Source organism: Eptatretus burgeri, chromosome 17 (assembly GCF_056783735.1).
Source record: "Eptatretus burgeri isolate ZD-2024b chromosome 17, Ebu_testis_v1, whole genome shotgun sequence".
NCBI classification, from domain to species: Eukaryota; Metazoa; Chordata; class Myxini; order Myxiniformes; family Myxinidae; genus Eptatretus; species Eptatretus burgeri.
Genome location: NC_140977.1, coordinates 16,994,938 through 17,008,118, shown reverse-complemented (window position 1 = coordinate 17,008,118; position 13,181 = coordinate 16,994,938). Strand labels below are relative to the sequence as shown.

General features: G+C 44.7%; 1 protein-coding gene across 1 annotated transcript in view; it reads right to left on the bottom strand.

Moving 5' to 3' along the window:
• The window catches only part of LOC147009418 (uncharacterized), an 86,075-nt gene extending 73,261 nt beyond the window's left edge, over positions 1-12,814 (bottom strand). Inside the window, exons 1-2 of the mRNA XM_085861830.1 lie at positions 12,700-12,814; positions 306-501 (exon numbers count right to left, since the gene is read on the bottom strand). Of these exons, the coding sequence (XP_085717956.1) occupies positions 306-408 (103 nt within the window). The 5' untranslated portion in view covers positions 409-501; positions 12,700-12,814. The remainder of the gene's footprint in view (positions 1-305; positions 502-12,699) is intronic.
• Between the last annotated feature and the right edge of the window lie 367 nt (positions 12,815-13,181).

Sequence of the window (13,181 nt, the reverse complement as noted above, 5' to 3'; positions counted from 1 at the left end):
GATGTTTCCTCCACTTTGAGTACCTTGATCTCTCACAGTACCTACATGTGAACTACCTCTGTATTTGAGATCTTATACTCTGCCCAAATCAATCACAGCATCTCAAACGTTCACCACACTTCATCTCACTCTCACTTCTACTCTGCTGTTGTTGTTGTTTCCCCTTTTCCATTTTATTATCTTCCATTGAACACGTGGTCTTCCATGAGCCTCCATCATGCACTGTGTATAAAAAAAAACATTAAAACCCCCAGTGCTAAACAATCACAGATCCCATCAAAGGTAATGAATATAATACAACTCACCATTCAGCTGATCGCTTTGCTCCTCTTCCAGACCAAAGGAGTTCACATCCTTTATTTTTATCTGCAGAGTTTCAGAAGATCCTTCCAGCTCCTCAACCTTCATTTCACACCTGAACACAGTCAGCTGTTCCGATTCCGGCTGCACACGACAGGAATCCTCCCAAACAACCAACTGGGTTGTACGTGGTGGGCGAACCTTTAAAGAAGCAGTGAACATACCACTCTTCATGATGCTTCCTCCACTCTGAGTGCCTTGATCCCACACAGTATCTTGAGTGCCAACAGAAAGACGACACCACCTTTCAAAATTTTCACCTTTTTTGCCTTATAGCTGGGAATTATATTGAATTAAATCAGGCCTTTTCCACCTTTATTTACACATCATAACCCACAATTTACAAGCGAAAAACAAGTTCTACAAATTTCAGAAAATTAATTGAAAAATACAAAGCTAGAATGCAGTGGAATTTGGATAAGAAGTGTATGCCTGAATATAAGCGCATGTGAAAAATAAGCGCACATGGGCCTCCCTATTTGATTTCTCCATTAAAAATAAGCACACATAAAAACGTCATTGTAAGGCTTTGAAAACTGAACTTTTTGACTGAAATGCAAAATGAGACGCTTGGCGCAAACCCAACACAGCACATCACCCAAAGAACACCATCCCAACTGTGAAGCATGGTGGTGGCAGCATCATGTTGTGGGGACGTTTCTCATCAGCAGGGACTGGGGCACTTGTCAGGACAGAATGGAAAATGGATGGAGCAATCCCAGAGGAAAACCTGCTGCCCTCTGCAAGAAAGCTTAAATTGGGACAGAAGTTCATGTTTCAGCATGACAACGACCCGAATCACACAATCAAAGCTACACTGGAGTGGCTAAGGACAAAAAGTTAAATGTCCTTGAGTTGGCCAGTCAGAGTCCCAACCTTAATCCAATCGAAAATCTGTGGTACGACTTGAAGATTACTGTCCATCAATGCTCCCCATGCAACATGACTGAGCTTGAACAGTTTTGTGCAGAAGAATGGGCAAATATTGTCCAATCAAGGTGTGCAAAGTTTGTATAAGAGACCTATCCCAACAGACTCACAGCTGTAATTGCTGTCAAAGGTGCATCCACCAAGTATTAACTCAAGGGAGGTGGACACTGATCAAGAGGGTGGACACTTATCCAACCAAGATATTCTAGTTTTGGATTTTTAATTAATTTTCTGAAATTTGAAGAATAGAATGTTTTCATTTGGAAGTTGTGTGTCACGAAGTGTAAATAAAGGTGGACAAAGTCTGATTTAATGCAATTTAATCCCATGCTATAAGGCCAAAAAAGGTGAAAGTTTTGAAAGGTGGTGTAGACTTTCTATAGGCACTGTAATGTATCTGTGAACTACCTCTGTACTTGAGATCTTATCCTCTGCCCAAATCAGTTACAGCACGTTCAACGTTCACCACACACATACACACATGCTTTGATAGCCTCATAAATAAGTTGTACATGTTATAGAGACAATACTGTCATTGTATTCCGTGTTGATGTAAATTTTGATTTGGCCACATATAAAACATATCAACGTTGAGATATTGATATAAAATCTGAGCTTGTTAAGCAATTTTTGAAGAAAAACATTCAATCGTGAGAAGGCTTTCCACACAAGTACAGAGGGTATTGATGAAGGAGTATTTATGCTGAGATGTAATCCATGCAGCACATATGCAAATATGTCGACAGTTTTCCCACATCACTGGCTTTCAGGAAATAAATAATGAACCAACTTTGAAGAAAATATGATGGCACCCCAACATTCACCAAGAACATGTCCATCGGAATTCACTTAAGTTCATCATCCTGGCGAGTAGTACTCGGTCACCTGTTGTAGAGATTTTAAGAATGACCATTTGTACGCATTGCCGACACACTCCCTACCCCTCAGATCCCAACACCTTCTTTTTGCACCTGTGTAAGAAAGAGCGTTCCTTGGAGTACAACATACATGCAGAAGGTGAAGATGCCACACAAACACAGAAAGAAGACGGCTCAATAGAAATCGTTGAGGATTTCACATACCATGGAAGCAATATCACAAATGGCAGTGAGCTGAGAAAGGAAGTGGTGCAGCGCATTGCTTAAGCTGAAAGAGTCTTTGTATGTTTGAAAAAGCCCAGATTTCAGAATAGCAATCTGTCTCAAGCAACCAAGCGGGCAGGATATCGTGCTGTGGACTTAACACTTCTGTTTTCTGGTGCCGAGACATGGACCATCAAAGCAGAACATGTGAGGCACGTGAAACATTTCCATAATCGTTGCTTTTGGACCATCATCGGAGTGACAAAGTATCAACAGTGTGAGGAACACATCTGCGTTGGCTTGACCACCTTGGCCACTTGGGGCCACAGCAGATGCCAAAACAGGTGTTTGGAGAACTGGAGAAGAAGAGGTTTTGCTATGGCACAAAGAAGAGATGGTAAGATGGCATTGTATCTGCTTTTCAGGTCATTCGCATCAAAGATAGATGTTTTGAGCTTTCACAGGAAAGTAATATGACTTCAATCACACACTGGCAGAATTAAAACAGTGGAACAGCATCATCGCCAAAACGAGTGAATCATAGCGAACAATGCGGCTGGAAATGTTAACCATCCCTGCTCCTGTGCCAGATCTTTTCGCCACAAAGGAGACCTTATAAGGCAAAGCTGCTGTTGTGACATCATCCACATGGCAACCGAGCCATCCCTCTCACTTTCCCGAGGGCATTTACTCCTTTGCGGCCAAAAGACCTGGCATCCTTTCACAATGGGCAAAGTTCAAGTTCAAATCCAGAAACTCAGATTCCAACACCTTCGCGACACAAACCCAAACACCCCAAGAGACCACTGTGCATCAGGACCTATTTTATAGAGAAGTACTTTCTTGTCTGTGGGTGCCACTGCGATAAATTGGACAACAAATTAGGGAAAGGGCAGAGGGTGCAAAAACAGAAAAGGAAGCGGTAGAAGTCAGAGAACCAACGACCAGTCTGTGATGGCAAAATTAAAGGCACATCGATACAGCTTCATTGTGGAAGATCCTGGAAGGCCTTCGTTTCCATGACGTCAAGCTGAGCATGATGTGAGGCAGGGGAGCCAGCGCAGTTGGGAGAGCAGTACTCCATCAAGCTGCCAATGAACACCTTGTAAGTGCACAAGAGTTCAGGTGTGACAAGGAAGGACTTTGTGCAACGGAGGATTAAGATTCAGCGGCTAGCTTTGGAGGCCAACTTCAAAGGGTGGTTTGCATTGAAAGATCCTGACTGATAGTGAGACCCAGCAGTTTGAGTGAAAGAACTTCTTCAAGAAGATTGTTAAGACAATAAAAGGGGGAGGGAGGGAGACGAGAGAGAAAGAGAAAGAGAAAGAGAGAGAGGAGATTTGTCAGGATTGAAGGACATATTCTGTGTGCTTGACTAGCTTGTGATTTGTTTCAATAGAATTGAAGAAACATCATGTCCCTTTCGCAAACCCATTCCGGCTGTGTTAAATTAATGACTCAGTGGTTCCTCATCTCCTCCTTAAGCAGTCTCCAATATCTTCCCTCTGGAGCAGAAAAGTCAACATTCTCCAATGCTTCCCTATCCAAGAATGCAAGCTCCGATGCAAGAATAATTAAGGAGACCAGTTGGCAGTTTGAAAGAGTGTCCTCTGTTTATTGAAGCATTGCGCTGGTGATAAATTTAACTTTGTCACATTTATTGAGCTTCTTAAAGGTCTCCATCATGTCTGCACATGCAGGTGTACCTTGATCGACAAAAGTTGAAAGATTGTTTCACCAAGTCTGTCATCTTAAATGAGGTCTTCCAGGGATGTGGACAAATCTTGTCGTTCTCCTTCCTTTGTATATTGTTGTGGTTACCAAATTCGCAAACCACCATTCAGGTCCCTTAGGTGAGATATCTCCGTAAGTATATGTGTAGTTAGGCCCAAACCCGTTGTCTAGAGGGAATAAATGTCATTCATGCGTGCTGCGACTCTTCAGGATAGCCGTTTTTCTTTTGCTATCTTTATTTTGGACCAACCGCCATGATTACCACCACCAACCATGTCTCAACAGTCGTCACAACATCAACCACCCACCACAACGCCGCTTCACCACAGCAGCCACGACCTTTCCCGTCACACCTCGCAACCGTCGCATCGCCACCGTTCTTGCGCCGCTTGTGGGTACCGGTATTGGACTCGTGCAGGGCGCGCGCCGAACAGCGTGTACAAAACCACGGATTTTCCGCTCCAAAAACGGATCAAAAACGACTCACGCCCACTTTTGTTCCGTCCAATCGGTGAGCGAGGGGCGATTTGGCCCCGCCTCCAGGGCGTTGGAGGGCGGTCGCTATATGCAAATTCATGGATCAAAATGCATTCACGCCCACTTTTTCTCGGGCCAATGGGGAGCGAGGTGAAAGGTCGAAGGCAGGGGGTCAAAGGCGAAGCCACGGGGCTTATATAAGCGGCTGCGTTCGTCAGAAGAGTGTCGTCGTTGTCGTGTGCGTGGTCGTCGTCGTGTGCGTTGGAGTTGAGTGCAGTTGGGAAGTTCGCAGGAGGAAGAGTTCGGAGTTGGAGTCGGAGCGAAGAGGACGGAGCTGTGGAGAGGCGGCGGCGGCGAAGGCAGACGAGGGGGTGCTCGCATCGGTGCCGGGAGCTGCACACCAGGGAGGCCGACGGCGCGACCTGGTCGAGGTGGAGACGCTCGTCGCGGGACCCGAGACAGAGTAAAAATCCTCCTTACCCCGAGCATCAGCAACCCCCTCCTGTTTCCCCCCGCGCTGAGATAGTGCGACCAAGGGGGCCCCTTTTCCCACCCCCTACCAGACACTATCCGCGAGGCCCGCGGAGTTGGGGCACCATCGCCGCTCCGCGTCTCATCACCAGACGGGTAGGCCCGACCCGGTCTCGGCCTCAGGCCCGCCTCATCCTTGAGGGTGTTCTTTTTCTTGGTTTTGGGTATGTGTTGTCGGCGCCGTCTGTGAAGTAGAATTGTATAAGTGTTGCCGTGTGCTCGGTAGTCGGATAGCTCTGCATTGTGTCTTCGCTTTTACATTTGCTTTTTGTGTAAAATTGCATTGTGTTTCTTTTCCTTCTATGTGCTTTTGGTGGAATTGTATATGTGTGCTTTCCGTTCATCGCGAATAAATGTGCTTTATGTTGAACTGCTTTCCCGCTTCGCTTCGTCATTTCTCTCATTGAATCCTCATCTTGCTTCACGTAAAGGGTTGGTAGTGGGCTGAATACGCCCGATCATTAATCGAACCGTCGAGGCCGACGATAACACCGCTCGGTTATCCCGATAGTACGGAACGGGTCGCTTAAGTGGCCCGTGTCCGAAGTCGACCTGCGGCGAGGTGCGATCGCCCGGTCTACCCTCCGTGTGGGTACTTAGGTAGGTCGAATTTGGCGAGCAACCCTATCCCACGCGGGGGCCGATTGGCTCGATCGCGGTGAGACCGAAAGGTCCACCCGTGACTGGTTCCCGGCGTTAGTCCGAGAGGGTCACGACTGGATTGTCCGTCCGGTGGGCGACGTGCCGCGATTCGAGTTACGTGGCCGTCAGCACGCCGGCGGGCGCGAGACCGTAACAATATTATCTACAGAATCAACATATATTAACTTCTTCGGACTCCGCAGAACGAACATATTCAAAACGAGGCTGTACAAAGGCTTTGTGGAGTCTGACACGGAGGCCCGTCAGACTCTTTCTTCGGACGTTTGTTTTGCTTCTTTCACTCTATATCTTCTACGCTCACTTCACTCCATCTCATCTCCCTTTGCTTGCCTCAGATTACCCGTTTTCCATTCACTCCCCTCCAGACCTGGATGAGTATCTTACTCTCAGCATCTCAGGTCTCAAACATTTAATGTCTGTTTCAAGGAGCAGAAAGTTCAAATACCATCAGGCCTCCTTCAGTGCAACCTTGAATTTAACGGTCAAAGGAAAAACTATCATCTATCTATAATTCCAGCAGTGTGTGTGTGTGTGTGTGTGTGTGTGTGTGTGTGTGTGTGTGTGTGTGTGTGTGTGTGTGTGTGTGTGTGTGTGTGTGTGTCTGTGATCGCTGTTTTTCGACAACCACTGGTCCGATCTAATTGAAACTTGTCAGGTATATTGCTGAGGCCCTGAGTATGTGCCTTTTCAAGGTTTGATATAAATCGGACAAGTGCTTCCCAAGTTACGGCCAGTTATTTACCAACCAATGACAAGATACGTTGCTGCGTAGGCGTGGCCGTTAGGGAAGAGAACCTCAGCCGCGCTCCCCATTACGGGTTACAACGTATGGACTTCTGGATCGTGATGACTTAGTGTATTCTAATACTTTCTAGATTTCTTATGCGCATTTATAGATAAACACAATGCCCCAATCCAGTCGTCGTTTACGAGAGCGAAGGAACGGCATGTGTGGTTGTTTGAAAGTTTTTGGGTTTTTTTCCACGTACGGCCACTCACATACGGCCACGCACGTACAGGCACGCGAGAGCGAAGGAACGGCCTGTGTGGTTGTTGATTCTGGCATGCGGTTTGAAAGTTTTTTTTGCTTTGCACGTATGACCACGCACGTACGGCCACGCACGTACAGGCACGCGAGAGCGAAGGAACGGCCTGTGTAGTTGTTGTTTCTGGCACACGGTTTGAATTTTTTTTTTGCACGTACGGCTACGCACATACGGTCACGCACGTACGGGCACGCGAGAGCGAAGGAACGGCCTATGTAGTTGTTGTTTCTGGCACACGGTTTGAATATTTTTTTTGCACGTACGGCTACGCACATACGGTCACGCACGTACGGGCACGCGAGAGCGAAGGAACGGCCTGTGTGGTTGTTGATTCTGGCACGCGGTTTGAAAGTTTTTTTTGTTTTGCACGTACGACCACGCACGTACAGGCACGCGAGAGCGAAGAAACGGCCTGTGTAGTTGTTGTTTCTGGCACACGGTTTGAATATTTTTTTTTCCACGTACGGCCACGCACGTACGGCCACGCACGTATGGGCACTCGAGAGCGAAGGAACGGCTGTGTGGTTGTTGATTCTGGCACGCGGTTTGACAGTTTTTTTTTATTATTATCCCGCCCCCATAGGAAGGGAGCGGGATATTGTAATTGTCCGGTTTGTTTGTCTGTCTGTCTGTTAGCAACTTTACAGCAAAACGGCTTTAGCAAACACTATCAAATTTAATCCACAGGTGGGCAATTAACCTTGGACGACCCCATTAACTTTTGGGTCCAATTGGATTAAAGGTCAAGGTCAAGGTCATGAAAAGATCAAAATCGTTTTTCGCTCATAACTTCGTCAAAAATTATCTGATTTACTTCAAACTAAGCTTGTGGTGAACCTTATTCTATTTGTCACTTATAATCCTACCCATTCTTATAGTGAAAAATGCATATTTGTGAAGATCGGTAGGGTCCGAAGTTTTGGGGGTCATGGTCATCGGTCAAAATTACAAATTTTCCATTAAAACTAAAACATGGTTACGAAAATTTTAATTTGATCCCCAAAATAACTTACTGCCTTAAATGGGCAGGATTTGTTGTGCCAGGCACCAATTGTTTTTTTTGCACGTACGGCCACACACGCACGGCCACACACGCACGGCCACAGACGCACGGCCACACACGCATGGGCACGCACTCGTTTATAAAAATACAATATCAAGTGTACTGTACAATACTTTATTTATTTTATAAAAATCCACCAACGTAAAAAAATTAAGCGTTGCTGTCTTTGGCCAGTCACCAACACACACAAAACATTTCAGAACGATTGCTTGAAAGCTGTCACCAAAAATCGTCACAAACAGACACACAAACAGACAAACAAGCCGGTAGGCGGCGATGGGTCGCCGATCATGGAAACTATAAGATATGGGGCAAAATGGATGTCACATAGCGGATAGGGAATCACCTAAAGATTATGCATATGAAATCTCATCCAGTTCCATCTACTGATAAATACTCGGTATCAATTTGAATGAAAAGTACCGAAAATGCTGTTTGAAATCGGAAATTGCAATTCAGGGGGTGCTGTGGGTGAACAAAGATCTAAATCGAAAATCCGGCTTGATTGTTTGTGCACAATTAATTCCCGACGATTAGTGTGAATTTTCATGACCATCCGACCATAACCCGAGGAGGAGTAGCATTTGGCGCGAAGGCACCTCCAGCTCTCACATATCAATTTTTGCACTAATTAACCTTTGACCCCTGACCTAATCGAAATCGGTCAATATGTCCTAAGGCAAAGTTGTAGTACTCATTGAGCACCATGAACCTGCAAAGTTTCATTCGTATCGATGCACTCACCTGGTCGCTCGGGGGCCTTCAATTTTCGCGCATACCCTAATTGTAGGTAGTATGTAGTATAATTGTAGCGCATACCCTAATTGTACACAAAAACCGGAATATATTTGATAGAGCATCACCTGTAGATCATTCGTGCCAAATATCATAACCCTACGTGGGATAATGGCTTTCAGAATTGACTTCGCGTGAACGGTACAGATTTTGAAGGTTTTTCGGTTGTTGCTAGGGAACCAAAGCGTCCCGAGCAACCATCATAATTTCCAAAGCACTCGGTGACTAGGTCGTAAGATGTACCTACCACCCGAGTTTGGTCAAAATCCGCCCACGTTTACTGCCAATTATGCTGATGACAAACGAACAACCATCCAAACAAGCCGGTAGGCGGACATGGGTAGTCGACGACCCAATAGACCCTGACGCGATAGGCCCGTTCGATGGGGAATGATCTGAGGATTAAGCACAAGAAAATTCATGATTCCAGCTTCAAGGGTTTATGCTGCAGATTGTTTTTTCGTTAAAATACCCCCACATTTAGAGGTTTTTCGGCCGTTGCCAGGCAACGGAGGGGTCCACAGCAACGGTTCTTTCTCACACATGACTAGGACATACCATGAATCTACCATACCAGTTTCATGAAAATCTGACTCATAGTCTCTGAGATATAACGAACTTCGTTTTTTATTGTTTTCGACCAGGGTTCATTCAAAGTCTATCTTCTCCAACAGTTTTCATAGGATCCGGCAGGAAATTTTTGACAATATGGCTGAATGTACTGCCCACAGTCACTCATGGCCCGATTTTTGATTTTCGAAAAAATAATTTTTAATGATTTTTCTAAAATTTCAAAGTCCCGTTGCTAGGCATAGGTGGTGTCCATAGCAACGGTTCTCATTTGTACACAACTAGGTCATGGTATGAACCTACCAATCAAGTTTCATCGAAATCGCCATTGTATTAACTGAAATTGTCCCACTTTTCAAGGCTTCACGCTGTAGAAACCAAGGCATTTCAGATCATTGGCATCTCCCGCAATGAGGCCGAGTCTTTGGGCCTCTCACTCAATCACCGCAGGTTGGTCAGTGGTCTTTCTGTCTTCTACCGTCTCCTCTCCAGCCTCACCCCTCCCCCTCCCCCAGCTCTCTCTGCGATTTGTCCCCACCACATTTCCGCAGGGAGCTCAAGGTCCGCCAACAACCCCCTTCTGGTAAAACGACCAAAATCACGAATCACTGCTCACCTTTACTCTTTCATTCCTCTTTTTTCCCACCTTTGGAATAAACTCCCTCACTCTATTCATTCCCATTCTTCCCTCCAGGCCTTCAAAACAGCTGTACACCACCACCTCTTATCATTCCCCATCCAAATCCTCGACCTTTTCTACCCCCGATAATCCACCCGAGCCCACCTCCTTCAAATTCCATGCTTTCCTTCCTGAAAGTCCCTGTAATGTCCATCTTCGATTCCCCATGTTCCCCGTTACATCCCTCTCCCTTCCACAGATCTCCAAATGTCTCTGTTCCCCACTGTTTTGTCCTTTCCACTCCCTCCCCTCTTGTCATGCCCCCCCTTGATGTGCGTTGTGTTAACTCTCATACGAGCCTCGACAAGGTATACAAAAAAAATCGCCATTTTAAATGATGATAATAAGGGAAGAACAAATCTCAAAATTTTTTTTTTATTTTTTTCCGACTCGATCGACTACCCAACAAACATCCAAACAAACAGACAGAACTAGAGGGGGAGCACTCGGGAGAGTGCAAAACCTCTGCTGCCAATACTGCTGGGTCACTCAAGTGAACCTTATATCTTATTCATGAAATATGTCAACAGTGCTGACATTTTTTTTTGGGGGGGGGGGGAGAGTGTGGGTTGGAAATCACTTAAAACATGTAGAAATGCAAAAAAAAAAATTTTTTTTTTCTCCAACAATTTTTTTTGGGGGGGGGGAACAAGTCCAAAATCTAATGGCATGATCCTTGGACCATACCTAACCCCCCCACCAAGTTTCGTCGAAATCCGTCGAGTTTTTCCGCAATACTGTTCACAAATAAACAAACAAACTAGAGGGGGAGCACTCGGGAGAGTGCAAAACCTCCGCCGCCAATACTGCTGGGTCACTCAAGTGAACCTTATATCTTGTTCATTAAATATGTCAACAGTGCTGACAGAGTTATAGTTCTTTTCTCAAACTTTTTTTTTGGGGGGGGGGGGGTTGGAAATTACTTAAAACATGTAGAAATGCAAAAAAAAAGAAATCTAAATTTTGTTGAAAAAAAAGTTGCAAATTTTTTTTTCTCTAACAATTTTTTTTTGGGGGGGGGGTTGGAAATCACTGAAAACATGTAGAAATGCAAAGAAAATTTTTTTTTTCTCTAACAATTTTTTTTGGGGGGGGGTTGGAAATCACTTAAAACATGTAGAAATGCAAAAAAAAAACAATTTTTTTTCTCCAACAATTTTTTTTGGGGGGGGGAACAAGTCCAAAATCTAATGGCATGATCCTTGGACCATACCTAACCCCCCCCCCACCAAGTTTTGTCGAAATCCGTCGAGTTTTTCCGCAATACTGTTCACAAACAAACAAACAAACTAGAGGGGGAGCACTCGGGAGAGTGCAAAACCTCCGCCGCCAATACTGCTGGGTCACTCAAGTGAACCTTATATCTTGTTCATTAAATATGATGTCAACAGTGCTGACAGAGTTATAGTTCTTTTCTCCAATTTTTGGGGGGGGGGTTGGAAATCACTTAAAACATGTAGAAATGCAAAAAAAAGAAATCGAAATTTTGTTGAAAAAAAAGTTGCAAATTTTTTTTTCTCTAACAATTTTTTTTTGGGGGGGGGGTTTGGAAATCACTGAAAACATGTAGAAATGCAAAGAAATTTTTTTTCTATAACAATTTTTTTTTGGGGGGGGGGTTGGAAATCACTTAAAACATGTAGAAATGCAAAAAAAAAAGCAAAATTTTTTTCTCCAACAAATTTTTTGGGGGGGGACCATACCTAACCCCCCCCCCCCCCCCCCAAGTTTCGTTGAAATCCGTCAAGGAGTTTTTCCGTAATACTGTTCACAAACAAACAAACAAACAAACAAACAGAAAGGGGTGAAAACAGTAACCTCCGATCTTCGATGGCGGAGGTTAATAATTACTGACAATAAGGGTCACCTATTTCGGCGACCCAACAATACAGACGAACATACTTGGTGAAATTTTTTTCCGCCAAGTTATAACTCCCTTTCGATTCAACCAACCCATTTTATCACCAAAAAATTACCATGTATGGTCTGGTAGTAAAGTAGGACTAACTAGTTATCGTTTGACGTTATGCACTCTGTGAGGTTATGTTCTCTGTGACGTTATGTACTCTGTGATGTGACGTACTCTGTGATGTCATGTACTCTGTGATGTTATGTACTCTGTGATGTTATGTACTCTGTGATGTTATGTACTCTGTGACGTCATGTACTCTGTGACGTTACGTAATCAGTGACGTCATGTACTCTGTGACGTTATGTACTCTGTGACATTATGTACTCTGTGACGTCATGTACTCTGTGACGTTACATAATCAGTGACGTCTTGTACTCTGTGACGTCTTGTACTCTGTGACGTCTTGTACTCTGTGACGTTATGTACTCTGTGACGTTACGTAATCAGTGACGTCTTGTACTCTGTGACGTTATGTACTCTGTGACGTTATGTACTCTGTGACGTTATATTCTCTGTGACGTTATGTACTCCACTGTACTACCCACTTATGAAAGTAAATTCCACTGTTTCTCCTCCTTCGGTTGGTACAACCACAGCAAGCGCAGCTTTCCCCCATCTTTCAAGTTCTTCACATGTAATTTTTCTAATCTGGCCTTGATTTCATCGAACTTCGCCCTCTAGTGGTTCAAATGTAACTCCATGAACTGGACCCTTGTGTGGAACATTAAAAAACACCGTTCACCATGGAAACGTCGAAATGTGCACCACGTGCACAACACCAACTACATCACGAGCTTTAGTTCTACTCACGAAGATGTTAAACACAATAAATCTTCACAACACTTCGATCCACTCACAACTCGCTTGGAGAATGTTTCTTTCCCTGTTCGTGTCCCGGGAACACGGATCCACGCTTCATCAACACACGAATCTTCTTCTTCACTTTCCTCACAACTCTTCTCTCGAATCCCTCTCGATCGTTCTCTCATTCCCACTACCGTGTATTATCACAGCATTTCTTCCATTTTAAAAATATTCCACACAAAAACATTCAACCCTCAATAAAAACGAGGACAAAAAAGAAGGTTCGACATGTCAAGCTGGAAGATACACCTTACTCAAGGGGTCTTGAGGATATGGAGAGAAGACTGAGACCGAAACACGGCATTCTGTTCAGCACCACAGAAGGTTGTGGACATGTGGTTGTTGACTGTTGGTCTGTTCTTCATTGTTGGGTCATGGGTGCAGTGCAGTCAGATATTCATTCATTTCGTGTACAGTCTTTGGTTCCTCGTTTCAATCATTGCTGGGAGCAAGGCTGTGCCACTGATGCAGTGCC